Raw genomic sequence first — 12469 nt, forward strand, 5'->3', positions numbered from 1 at the left:
GTCATGGACGCTGTTCCGGAAGATGTCAGCGAGAGAAGGTGTGTTTCCGGAAGACGTGGCTGTTGCTGCAGTGGCAGCTGTCATCCAAAATTATTCTGAGAAGAGCTTTTTTGTTCTGCTTCTGTCTCATCCAGCTACATTATCAAGATGATTTCTCTAACGGACTCCCAAAGTAAGAGCTGTGTTTTTGAGTGTATCCGTAGGTTCCTGCTGTCTGAGCTAACCCTAGTTTGAGCTGCAGTGCTCAAAGTGCTAACTAGCACTGTCAGTACAAGAAAGTTACCTTTCATTTTTCTCTCATGACATTCAGTGGCACAAATAGCCAGCAGCTTTCCCCCCGATAATATCCGCTGTAGCCACTAGAACGACCAGAGTTACGTGCAAGTACATTATTAAGCGCTCTGACAACTTTACCATTCAGCGTGAGCAGCGGAGCTCCTTTGGAAGCCCTGCTGTGATTCTTATTGTGGATATTTCTGCCATCCTTGTTTGCATATGTGTTATTGGAGTACTTCCGTGTGCTTTAATTTGAAATAAGTCTGTTAGAGTTATGACTATGTGCAGGATTACATTCTGACATGCCGAGCATAGCTTCTGTCAATGTGTCCGTAACGAGATGTAAACCAATTGGTTTGCTTTCGACGTAGAAAAACGTGTAACAAAATATTATCTCTTCATGTTATCTTAAGATTTAAATGTCAGACTCTGATGGTTTGTGTGTCCTTCAGAGATTGGAATGGGATTAACAGGCTTCGGCGTGTTTTTCCTCTTCTTCGGGATGATCCTGTTCTTTGACAAAGCACTTCTGGCTATTGGAAATGTGAGTAACCTGTTGTTGTTGTTCCAAAGGATGTCTAAAAGTGCAACTTCTGATTACGCAGATGCATTACTGTGTGACACGTGACAATTATTATTAATTATAATCTGTTAGTGTGATCCAGCTGTGTTTAGTTTCACATAAACATAGCAACAGCATCATTAATAGCATCAAAGTGCCTCACTTTCTCAGCAGTGTCACATTTGCATTATTTCAGTTACACAGGAAATATAACTAAAATAAAATGTCTCAGTTATGAACTTGCAGGCCACTCTTCTGTGGAACCAGCTCCTAGTTTGGATTTGGGAGACAGACAACCTCTCTATGTATATTAGGCTGAAAACTTTAGTCTCTGATAAACAGCATAGTTAGGGCTGGATCAGGTGACCATAAATCTTTGAGTGCTTCTTCTCCACTTTCCTTTTTTTAGGTCCATTTAGTTATTAGTTATTAAAATCTGACTTTCTTCCACAGCATGTCTTCCTCCTCTCATCCCCAAACAGTCGCAGCAGATGGCCGCCCCGCCCTGCTGGGGGTTTCTTCCTGTTCCCAGGCAAATTTTCCTTCCCACTGTCACCAAAGTGCTTGCTCATAGGGGATCATCTGATTGTTGGGGCTTGTCTGTATCATTGTAGGGTCTTAACCTTATGGTATAGAGCACCCTAAAGTAACTCTTGTGTGATATGGCACTATATATACATAAAATTAAATTGAATTGAATCCAAAATCCCTCATAGATATTCAGCTGACTGCAATTATGATTCACGTGATTTTAACACATATAAACCTTCCAGTGAGCCCAATCGTCCCATGAAAGGGGGTAATGTTATCATGAAAAAGACCATTCCCATTTGGACAATAATGTTTCATGTCACAGGATTGCTATTACTGCTAAACATAAGAGAAGCACCCAATCACCTCACCATAGAGGTCAAAGGTTCAAGCATGATCTCTTGGTTTTTTTTAGCTGTTGAAAATGTATTCACTTCTGCGTGTCTCACTTTTTGCGATGCTGACGGCCTCTATTTGCTTTATAGTGCTCTGAATATCCACTGTAACACTAATATCAATATCTGTCGTCATAGAACTAATGATGGACTATTATTGGAAGAGCTGCTCTTTGCCTTTGCTACCAAACTAAATCAGTTATGTGCCAGACTGCAATTCATACTTTCTAATCTATTTAATGACATATTTCCCATAGATCTGAATGTAAATGGCAGTTAGGCAGTGTACGGATACACTGTCCAGTTGAGCAGTCTTTGTGACAGAGGGTCCTGCCACATGGGCTGCAGCAATAAACCATCTTTTAAGATGGTTTATTGCTGCAGGTCTCTTAGACCTTTTCTTCCTGCTAACGTGAAACAAATTCAGAATAAACAGGACCTGCTTGGAATTTTTTATACATCATGCCGGGAGTATTGCTTGAAGGCTTTTACTCTAACACTGGATAGATGGACTTGACACGTTCAAAATCATGACATTCATCATTTTTGTCGTTAGCAATATGGCTGCTTGTAAAAAGGATTGCATTTTGGATTTTTCTGTAGTGCTGCACAGTGTTAAAAATGTTCCTTCTAATATTCTCTGTAAGCACAGAAAATATACCCTACCAGTCAAAACGTTTAGAACAACAACATTCCAGTTATTTATTGGAATTCAAGTCGTTCGAGGTACAAAGGTAAGTTATGAACTGCCAGGTTAAAAAAAAAAAAAAAAGCTAAGGTTACCCAAAACTGAAAAAGTAATGCACATTTCAGAATTGCAGATGGCATTTTTCAGGAAACACAAAATGGGTTAACCATTTAAAGCTGTTCGGATCAAGCCTTGAAAGCTGGTGCTACTAATTTTTACAGGTGTTCCAACTTTTCTAGATCACTCACAGCACCCTCTGTCTGCATAAAAGCAGTGTTGGAGTGTGTTGCTACAAAAATGGTGAGGAAAAAGGCAATTAACAATGGAAGAGAGACAGACCATCATAAAATTTAGGTCTTTCCTACAGAGAAATCGCAAAGAAAGTCAAGGTGTCAGTGAGTATAGTTTCAAAAAGACATCAAAAGACACTCAGAAACAAACTCTAACAGGAAGAGGTCTGGCAGACCCAAAACTGAATCAGAGGACAAGTTTCTTAACCACTTGCATGCATTTGGTTTGTGGCAACTCTACTGGCTACACAATTATCATTTAAAACCAATAAAATTAAACTCCAGTGTTTTTTCCTTCATTCATACTAGTGCAAATAATTGCTTTCTTTCAGTCTGTTTGGTATTTATATGATGCCGATGACAACACTGGATACTTGATTGCGTGTGCTTGCAGTTTTGAACCCTTCTCTAATATGTTTCCACTCTTTTTTTTGTCTCTGCAGATTCTCTTTGTTGCTGGACTCTCCTTTGTCATCGGCCTTGAGAGGACCTTCCGCTTCTTTTTCCAGAAGCACAAGATGAAGGCCACCAGTTTCTTCCTGGGAGGAGTGTTTGTGGTGTTGATTGGCTGGCCCATTATTGGAGTTTTGCTCGAGATCTATGGTTTTTTTCTCTTATTCAGGTAAGATGAATACAAAAGGCACACAACAGATTCAGTAGACTGACAGTTATCTTGTTTAAAGAGCCCACGAAACACTGAAACCTGAGATACAGTAAACTTATTCTTTACATGAAAGAAGCAGGATGACTTGAGAGATCTGATTGAAACTTGGGCTCAGTCCTGAAAAGCCCTAAATTTTATATATTAAATTGCACTTTGGAAAGCACTGTTTTCATCAAAGTTGCAGTGTGTTTAAAGACTTAAAGTGGACATGAAACACTACATGGAGTACTATGCTTTAAAAAACTGCCATGGATTTCGCACTGTCTGTCTTATTTCTGGATTTAAGAAATAACTGCTCAAAGTCTTTAAAACAAGTTTAGCACCATCCTGAGTCTGCACAGAACATGACATCACCGGGTTGGGTTGATTAATTGTGGTCTATAGACTTACTGTCACGATCAGGCGAGCCATTTATTATGGTTGAGAACAAAGCATGAACATTAAAAAAAAATATATATATACACTGTAAAAGCTAAATTCCTAACAAACTGAAAACCTGGAACACTGGGAATACCTGGAGACACTTTGGAAATATTGAGAGAACGAGGAGACGCGAGGGAGCATTAACAGACGCAGCCAACTGTTGTTGCAATTTGGCACTATATACATGAAATTGAATTAAATATCCTAGGAGCCACACATAGGCGAGCAGTCTGAGAGTGAAGAGCTCTGTTGGGTTAATATGGTACTTTGAGATTATTAAGATAAGATGGGGACTGAATATTCAAGAGCTTGTATGTGGTGAGAAGGATTTTAAATTCGATTCTGGATTTATCAGGGAACCAGTGATAAGAAGCCAATACAGGAGAAATTTGCTCTCTTTCTAGTCCCTGTCAGTATTTTCACTGTAGCATTTTGGTTCAACTGAAGCTTTTCAGTTCAGGGGCCCGTTCTTCGTACGTCGCTCACTACATCCAAGATCAAATGACACATCCAAGACCAAACCATCGCGCTAACCGTGAGCTCGCTAATCCGGTTCCCCGAACACACCTGTTGTTGACGATTAGTACAGCTGGACGCAGTAATGTGACATCACTGGGTGTCGTAAAAGGGGCTACGCATCGATAGTAGAAACATTGATCGGCAACCCGCTGATTGGTCGGCGAAAATGTCGAAGGGGCGCGCTCGGTATTTTCCGGCAGCAGAGCAAGAACTCTTGATTGAGGGATTTCAGGAGTTTCAGAGTTTAATTAAAACGCAAGGGAACACTGCAAAGGCTGCAAAAGCAAGGAGAGAGGGGCTGGCAGAAAGTTGCTGACAAATCAAACTCGTAAGTAATTCAATAATAACAATAATAATGGAGTGGGTTTATATAGCGCTTTTCAAGGCACCCAAAGCGCATGACAATACCACTATTCAGTCACTTTATTATTTATTCATAGATTTATTATATTACACTATATTATCCAATATTATATTACATTATATTATATTATATTATGTTATATTATATCCCCTTACACATTAGAGCCACAACAGGACCCACTAGAACATGGGAACAGGTAAAAGTGAAATATAAGAATATTCTACAGAATGGTAATATTTATCACTTATATTGCTTTTCGTCTCTTGGAAAGAGACCCTGGAATAATCTATTTGTTTGTTCATAAAAGCAACCAAGAAAAGGGCAGAGCAAAAAAAAGACAGGTGGTGGTCCTGCACCCCCTCGTCAACAAGTTGGTTAAGTAAATAATACCCTCACGGGAATATCGATATCTCTCAATGAGCACACTGTCGCGCTGAGCTAAAGGATCCTGTCTGTCCCGCAATATACGCTGAATTCTGAGGACTCTCCTTATCAATCTTGCACCTTCCGCAATGGGTGGCTCGCGTAAACGGACAGGACATGGCTGCGACAGGCTTCCCAAATCCACCTTCGCTTTTATAGCCGTGGTCTCTCATCTTGATTACACGAAGTGATTTGCAATTACTACTCTGAAATATGAATTACATCTGTAATAATCACATACATGTGATAGAATGTTAATAGTACATTTCCCTTTTTTAGGAAATGACCTGTATGTATCTGTGTGAAATCAATAAATGGATCAAGTGCTGCATTATCTTTAGTTACATTGATGTTATTTATTTATGGTGGAACAGTGGTGGAATATCGCTGTTGCTTTCGTATGAATGACGCGGACATACCTGCGTGGCCGCGATCTAATCCTGTTTACATAAAGTAAACCTGCTCCCGAGCAGGTTTACGCTTACGGCTCTGTTGCTATGACAGCAAGTCCCGGATGAGCTTCGGGGAACCGAACGATCCAAGATCAGGTGAAATCGTCAACAATCTAATCCAGCTAACTTACTTAGCGAGGTACGAAGAACAGGCCCCAGGAGTTTTTAGGTTAGTGCTAATATGTGGTAGATATCATTTTAGCCAGTGTTGTTTAGAAAATGTTTTCAAAATAGACTTGACAAGGGAAAGTCTGTCAATTCCAAAATTATCACCGGATAATTAAGATGGAACCAAGAGATGCAGATAATGCTTAAAGACGAAGACCAAGCCCAGTTCTGAGGAGCCTTGAGAGCTAGCAACAACTTGGTGTTAATAATCGACCTGTGGGATGATTCTTTCCATCTTCATTATAAAAACATTTATGCATAAAAGTTGGTCATCTGGTCTGGTTCATACGGAAGAGGATTAGGCTACTGGGGGGGAAAAGTGAGCACGTCTTTTTTTTTTTTCTTCTTTTCCAGAATTCTGAGAAAAAATAATCCTGATGGAAAAAAAGTCAGAATTCTGACTAAAAAAGACATGCACGTGTTCAAATAATGTAATAATCAAAAAACACTTTTTTTCATGAATTGTCTTTGGCTTCTCCCCTCTGTCTTACTCTCCTTTCTTTAATCACATCCAGGGGCTTCTTTCCAGTGGTTGTAGGCTTTATCAGGAGAATACCAGTCCTTGGCTCCATCCTAAACCTGCCCTTTATCAGTGCAGTGAGTATTACCCAGCTCCACACCTGCTGTGCAGCTTTTGTTTAAACACAGCATGGTTTCTTCATTAATCATCATATTCAAACACCTCAAGCACAACAGATTAACCAGACTGCCCAAATAAATGCCATGGTTATTTAACTGAAAATCAATTTAGCAGACACACGAGCTCAGCATACACAGCTAGGATGGAAGCAGTTTGGAAAATTAAATGTAGTTTTGTGTGTTTAGCTTGTCTCACACATTGCTTTGTGGCTAATAAACATACCCCTACCATGCTGTTGTGTTGGAAGCTTTGTTTTGAGGTGAGCATCTGTCTTTTTTTTTTTTTTTTCTTAAGCCTTCGTAAGGCTCTGAGGACAATCAGCAGTCGTGGTCAGTCACTGCCGATTTTCCTTTGCATGTTAACTTATCTAACACGCTTTGAGTCTCATCTTTTTGGAGCAGGTAATTGTCTTTTGTTTTTTAACCTTTAAGGCACACACCACAGGCATGTCATCTGAAGACTGATATATCTTAAGATGACATGTTGTACATCCAGTCAGCCAAGCCATCCATCCATCGTCTTTTACTTCTCCAGTTCAGGGTTGCAGTGGCAAGAGTCGGTGGCCTGTCCAGGCTGGTGACCCTGGACAGGCCACCAGCCTATTGCAGGGATAGCACTGAGAGACATTGACAGTCACACTTGTAGCCAATTGAGAATCACCAGTGAAGTTTACCTGCTTGTCTTTGGACTGTGATAGGAAGCTTGAGTACCCGGAGAGAACCTGCAAATCCCACGCAGAATGGCCCCAGTGGATTTTAACAGTAAGGCTGCACCATGCAAAATGCAGTGAAATATGAATTGTACAAACTGCAGACAAAAGGATTTAAAAAGTTGGTCTGCAATGACCCACTGAATATTTTAACAAGCTAAACAGCCAGCTTCTATGGAAGATTAGCTGTCACAATTTCCCACTATCATGTTGGCTAACCTGACAAAATCTTGTAGTTATGGGCATATGTGCATACATTTTCTTCTTTTTTAACAGTATCATGCATAAAAGAAGTGGATATAGCCTTCAGATCTAAAAAGGAAGTCAGTTCCTTAAATGACATTAACCTGCTCTCTCTCCATTGGTATTTAATAGTCCACCTATAGCAGGTGCTGTAGGGGTTCAGTGCAATAAGGACTGGGCAGCAGTCAAAGGCAGAGGTCCCGTTGGCTCTAGGGAAGGGGTCTCGAAGTCCAGTTCTTGAGGGCTGGTGTCCTAAATCTTTTCCATGTGTCCCTGTTGCAACACGCCTGTATACAATTAGTAGGTCACTAGCAAGACTGTATAGAACAGGGGCGGGCAGTTCCAGACCTCGAGGGCCGGTGTCCTCATTTTAGATGTGTCCTTGATCCAGCACAGCTGATTCAAATGGCTCAATTACCTCCTCAACGTATATCTTTTCCTCAACATAAGTTCTCCAGAGGCCTGGTAATGAACTAATCACTTGATTAGTTCATTACCAGGCCTCTGGAGAACTTCAAGACATGTTGAGAAGGTAATTTATCCATTTAAATCAGCTGTGTTGGATCAAGGACACATCTAAAACTTGCAGGACACTGGCCCTCGAGGCCTGGAGTCTGACACCTGTGGGTTAGGGGTTGCCATTTCAGCATGCAGTCAAGTTCTATACTCTTGCTAATGACCTACTAATTTTATTCAGGTGTGTTGCAACGGACACATGGAAACGTTTGAGGACACCGGCCCTCAAGGACTGGAGTTTGAGACCCGTACTCTAGGGACATGGAGTGTCACCTCTTTTGTGGGGAAGGCGTCTGACTAAGTGCTTTTGGTTAGAGATACAGGTTAGATATACTCATCAGGCTCACATCAGCACATATAGCTCAGGTTCTGAAAAGTGTTTCCTGGAGAGGGGCTAGACTCTGTTCCACTTTGGAGTTTCCCCTAGTGGGAGGTGGGTTTGGTATATACTAGGCTGCCTGTTTTACCCTGGTGGACGAAAGGGTTTCCCTGCACCATCAGGTTGTGTGCGATTATGTACTGAAAGTATAGTATTCAGACTTGTTAGACTCGTCTTTTTTGTTTGTTTAAACAGAAAGTAGTGCACACAACCTCGTTGCAAACAGGTTATAAAAATGACCTGAAATTTTGAGACTGTGCCTTGTCAGCTGTGGTGTGTCCCTTTAGGTCATGCATGCTTCACTTTAAAGTGTTGCAGGATAATCGCAAACACTGCAGTTCAGCCGCGCCTACATTTATCTGTGCCAAACATTCTCCACATGAGTCCTGAATGCCAACAAGTTGTCACTTAACACGGTTTCTTTCTTTTCTTTCAGTATGCGGACAAAGTGGGCGAGAGCAACACTATGGTATAACAGTGACTTTTTGTAACCAGAGAAAGTTGTTTGATTATAGGTTTTATAAAGCATCACAATCTCCCATGGTGCTGAGTAAAAGCACCTAAATATACAGATCAGATTCAGATTTCCACATTCAAGCAGACAAGGACTGTTTTTGTCTGTAACTTCAGTGGTCAGCACTACCAATCACAGATTCATCACTGTATCGCACCATCAGTTTCTTACTGTCAACACTAAAGTCTCTACAATAAATGTTTCAAATGCCATCGATCCCTTCGCCATTGACTGCATCTTGCGTTTAAAAGGAGGATAGAAGACTCCCTCAAGGCCCGACTTTATCTACATGATGTTCTTAATCTGTGGAACTGTCAGATAAAACTACCCAGTGCAAGGACAAGAAGTGGAAGTGCATCCTGCCATGTTTGCCACGTTTGTGCCTGTGCTTTAACCTAATTTGAACAAAAGCTTTTAAATCCAGGATTTTGTTTACAGTTACACCCCCGTTCAGCTGTTGGAATATTTACTTTGTCCATTTCTTTGTGATTGTGTTCAGTGTTGGCTAGAAGTGTTTCTGTATAAATTATTTTTTAAATATGATCGCTTGACTTTATCTGTTATGAGTGGCAGTCTGTCTACTCGTTTGTTGGGATAGACACAGTTCTCGAGTTAAGTGTTCAAAGACAATGTTCATGCAACACACAAGTTAAGGACACATTGGATCTTGATGAATTAATATTCAAATTGTAAATCCTTACTGACGCACAAAATAGTTTTATACCAAAATCATATACTGTTTGAGAGCTAGGATTTAAAATTACAACAAAAGTTTAAATTATTTTCTGCCTTTTTTTTTTTTTTTAGCTTTTATGATTTACTTGTTTTTTGTTTTTTGTTTTTTTTTAATAACCGGTAGTAGGAAATGTTGTTGGGTGACTGCTATTAGACATTTAAACAGAAGATGACATGCTACTAACTATAGGCATCAGATCTGTGATATTAGATGTTGCTAAATAAATAAGAGAAGGCTACAAAGCCAAACAGGATTATTATCAATAAAAACTTCTGTGTGGAACTGAAAAAATACTATTACAAAATAAAAAAGGAAACAACTTTCCCCAGCTGGGCCAGATAAAGCTAAGGCACCACAAGTGTGGCACAACTATGTGCATTTTTTTTTTTTTGACAGTGTTGTGGAGGGTCTTCAAAGAGTACTCAAATAGTTTGCAGTAAATATTGAATAATATTTTTGCCATCCGTCTTACTTTTTATAATCTTTTCCTGTTTGCTTCCACCAAAGGGGACAGCATGTGGAATAGGCTCAAGCCCCCAAAACACTGAGTTGGATAAGCGAGTAGGTTTGTAAAATTCTTTCGCCTGTGAGGCTTTTTCAGTGTTTTCAGTGTTGACATGACAGTGATCAAAAAAAGCAACACTTGAATCTATTCTAAGGTTTTTGGGCCTAATTCACTAATATGTGTGAACAAATATTCTTAGCTGAAATAGGTGTGCATAAAAAGTTACTCTCATGTTTATGAGATGTGCACATAAGAATCATTCAACAGCCCATGCCCGCAGTCAGTATACTGATTTATCTAAGGTAACACTTTAGATAACTAACTAACTAACAGCTCTAAAGCTTAACCTAGACTAAAATGTAGCGTATGTTCAATGACTTTGTCACCATTATACACCATAGATGGGGGTAAGTAATTCATTTTATAAAGGTATAAGAACACACAAGACATAAGAGGGCCACACCAATAACTAAACTCAAGCCTGCTCAGTATTTATTTCATTATAAATTTTTAATTGTTTAATTTAGATTTCACGAGTAAAAATGCCAACATTTAATCATTATTTGATCAATATTTCCAAAACAATTGTGAACAAAATGAGTGAGAAAGATCGAGGCTATTTTGGGCTTGAAAATGTGTATTAAAGTCAGATTGAATGTCTTCAGTATCTCAGTGTATGGATTTGTTAAACTTTATCTCTGAAAAATGTTTGTTTACATAAAAAGGTTGAACGAAGAGAGCCAGCATCTTCTGAGCAAGGTTCCCTACATGTGGAAAGTTCTTGCCTCTGAGAGGAAAATAGAAATCCAGCACTCAGACTAAATGGAAGATTGTTCTGCTACTAATAAATCAAAAATCAAAATATTTTGATTCAGCGTTCTCGCCTGATGATGGTAACTATTTTAGTTACAACACCTCAACTCTTGGAAAGGGCACCTGCTTATATGCTTCTTTTTTCTCAGGGTATATTTGTGTTGCCCATCAAGTACTCTGATAAATTCCCCATCAGATATATATTTTTTGCAGTTTTGTAGGAACCTGCAATTTTTATTTCACCCAACATTTGTCTGGCCTCACATATACCAAAGGAAACACACTGGACCTGGTTTTTACTTTTATTATTTACATTTAATAAGGACTGTATTTGTTCTGGGGACATCTTTATTTGTGATCATCATGTTACTGTGTGGTTAGCGCTCGCGTCTTACATTCCTGTGCGGCTGTGAAATTCCCTGCTTTTGAACAGTCTTATTCCTTCACAATGACCAACAGTGGTTTTACGATCTTCTTTCCATTTCAGATAACATATATCGTGTTACAGTGAGGTCAGCTCCTGTTCCAAAATCTTTACTTTAGACAAATGACAGGATTTGCAGTTTAAAGTGTTCTTGTCAAAAAGTGGAGCATTTGTTGAACTCAACTCATTTATACATTCACCTGCTTCGATTAAAGGATGATGCATTATAGAAAGATTTTGACATGTTTAATTGTATAGTTAGCACTTTTTTGGCTAAGTGCCTACTCATTTTAAGAATCCCGCCACTTAAAAAGCAAACAAAAACAAGCTTAACAAGTTTCTCTCATTTACAGGCCAATCTAAAATTATTTTTTATGCAAAGATGTTAGAGAAGGGTGTGGCTAAAAGCTTACAGCTGTTTTGGACAAATACAGCTTTCTGGATCATTTTCAGTCCGTCTTTAATCAAGCTCATTTAACTGGAACAGGTCTTCCTCCTTTGATCCAATGATGAAGAAGAATGTTCTGTTTTGTTTGACCTGACCTCTGCCCTTTGAACTGCTGACTACTACATGCGTGGTGCTTGTATCTGGGTCTGCTTTGGATTGGTTCTCCTTATATCTGTCTGAACAGTCCTTTCCTGTGTTGTTTCCCAGTACAGGTCCTCTTCCACCTCTCTTGCCTATAATGTGCCATAACGTTCCACCTGGGGGCTTTTATTGTATTTGTTAAATCTTCTCCCTTTTCAGCACATTTTGAGCACCTTTAAGAACTTTTTTTTTATCACTGATATGATGATGTTTCTCCAGTCTAGAAAAAAAAGTGCTATATTAAAAAAAACCCAACATTTTAACTTTGACACCGATGCAGCCCGAGCAGATCCCTGTGATCAGAGAACTAAAGCTTTTACCACAGTGACTCTGGAACTCTTTCCCACTGAGCCTGTGACCTGTGGACTCATCTGTGCTGTTTTTTTTACAAAGCAGCTAAAAAACAAAAACTTTTGGGGGAAACCTTTTGTCCCTTTTTGTTTTTTACTGTTTTTGTTGTGAAGCTCTTTGTGATATTTATCTTGGAAAGAATTATATAAATAAAAATGTTCTTAACTAAATGAAAAAGCTGGTCTTGATTGTTCCATCCCTGCATGTGTAAAGTTTGGTTAAAAAGTCCTTGTTGTAATGCAGCTTTGCTAAACAAGGTTTGTCTATTCCCACTCTGCGTCAGTCAAGTTCTTGC

The 12469-nt window shown here is 39.4% G+C and overlaps 1 protein-coding gene across 3 annotated transcripts; it reads left to right on the forward strand.

The window, feature by feature from the left end:
• Positions 1-34: 34 nt before the first annotated feature.
• golt1ba (golgi transport 1Ba) lies at positions 35-9816 on the forward strand. 3 transcript variants are annotated; one of them, XR_014271170.1, is made up of 6 exons: positions 35-172; positions 729-820; positions 3186-3364; positions 6271-6352; positions 7093-7156; positions 8679-9816. XR_014271170.1 is itself a non-coding variant. In XM_082504779.1 (5 exons), exons 1-5 carry the CDS (start codon positions 148-150, stop codon positions 6696-6698), a joined length of 387 nt encoding a protein of 128 aa, XP_082360905.1. In that variant the 5' UTR covers positions 35-147; the 3' UTR covers positions 6699-7081. The 3 variants fall into 3 exon arrangements, 2 of the variants coding, with proteins under 2 accessions (XP_082360905.1, XP_082360904.1); XM_082504779.1 differs by lacking the exons at positions 7093-7156; positions 8679-9816 and adding an exon at positions 6690-7081; XM_082504778.1 differs by lacking the exon at positions 7093-7156 and having other exon boundaries at positions 37-172.
• Positions 9817-12469: the final 2653 nt, after the last annotated feature.

The sequence above is a fragment of the Aulonocara stuartgranti genome (assembly GCF_965226115.1).
Source record: "Aulonocara stuartgranti genome assembly, chromosome: 15".
NCBI classification, from domain to species: domain Eukaryota; kingdom Metazoa; phylum Chordata; class Actinopteri; order Cichliformes; family Cichlidae; genus Aulonocara; species Aulonocara stuartgranti.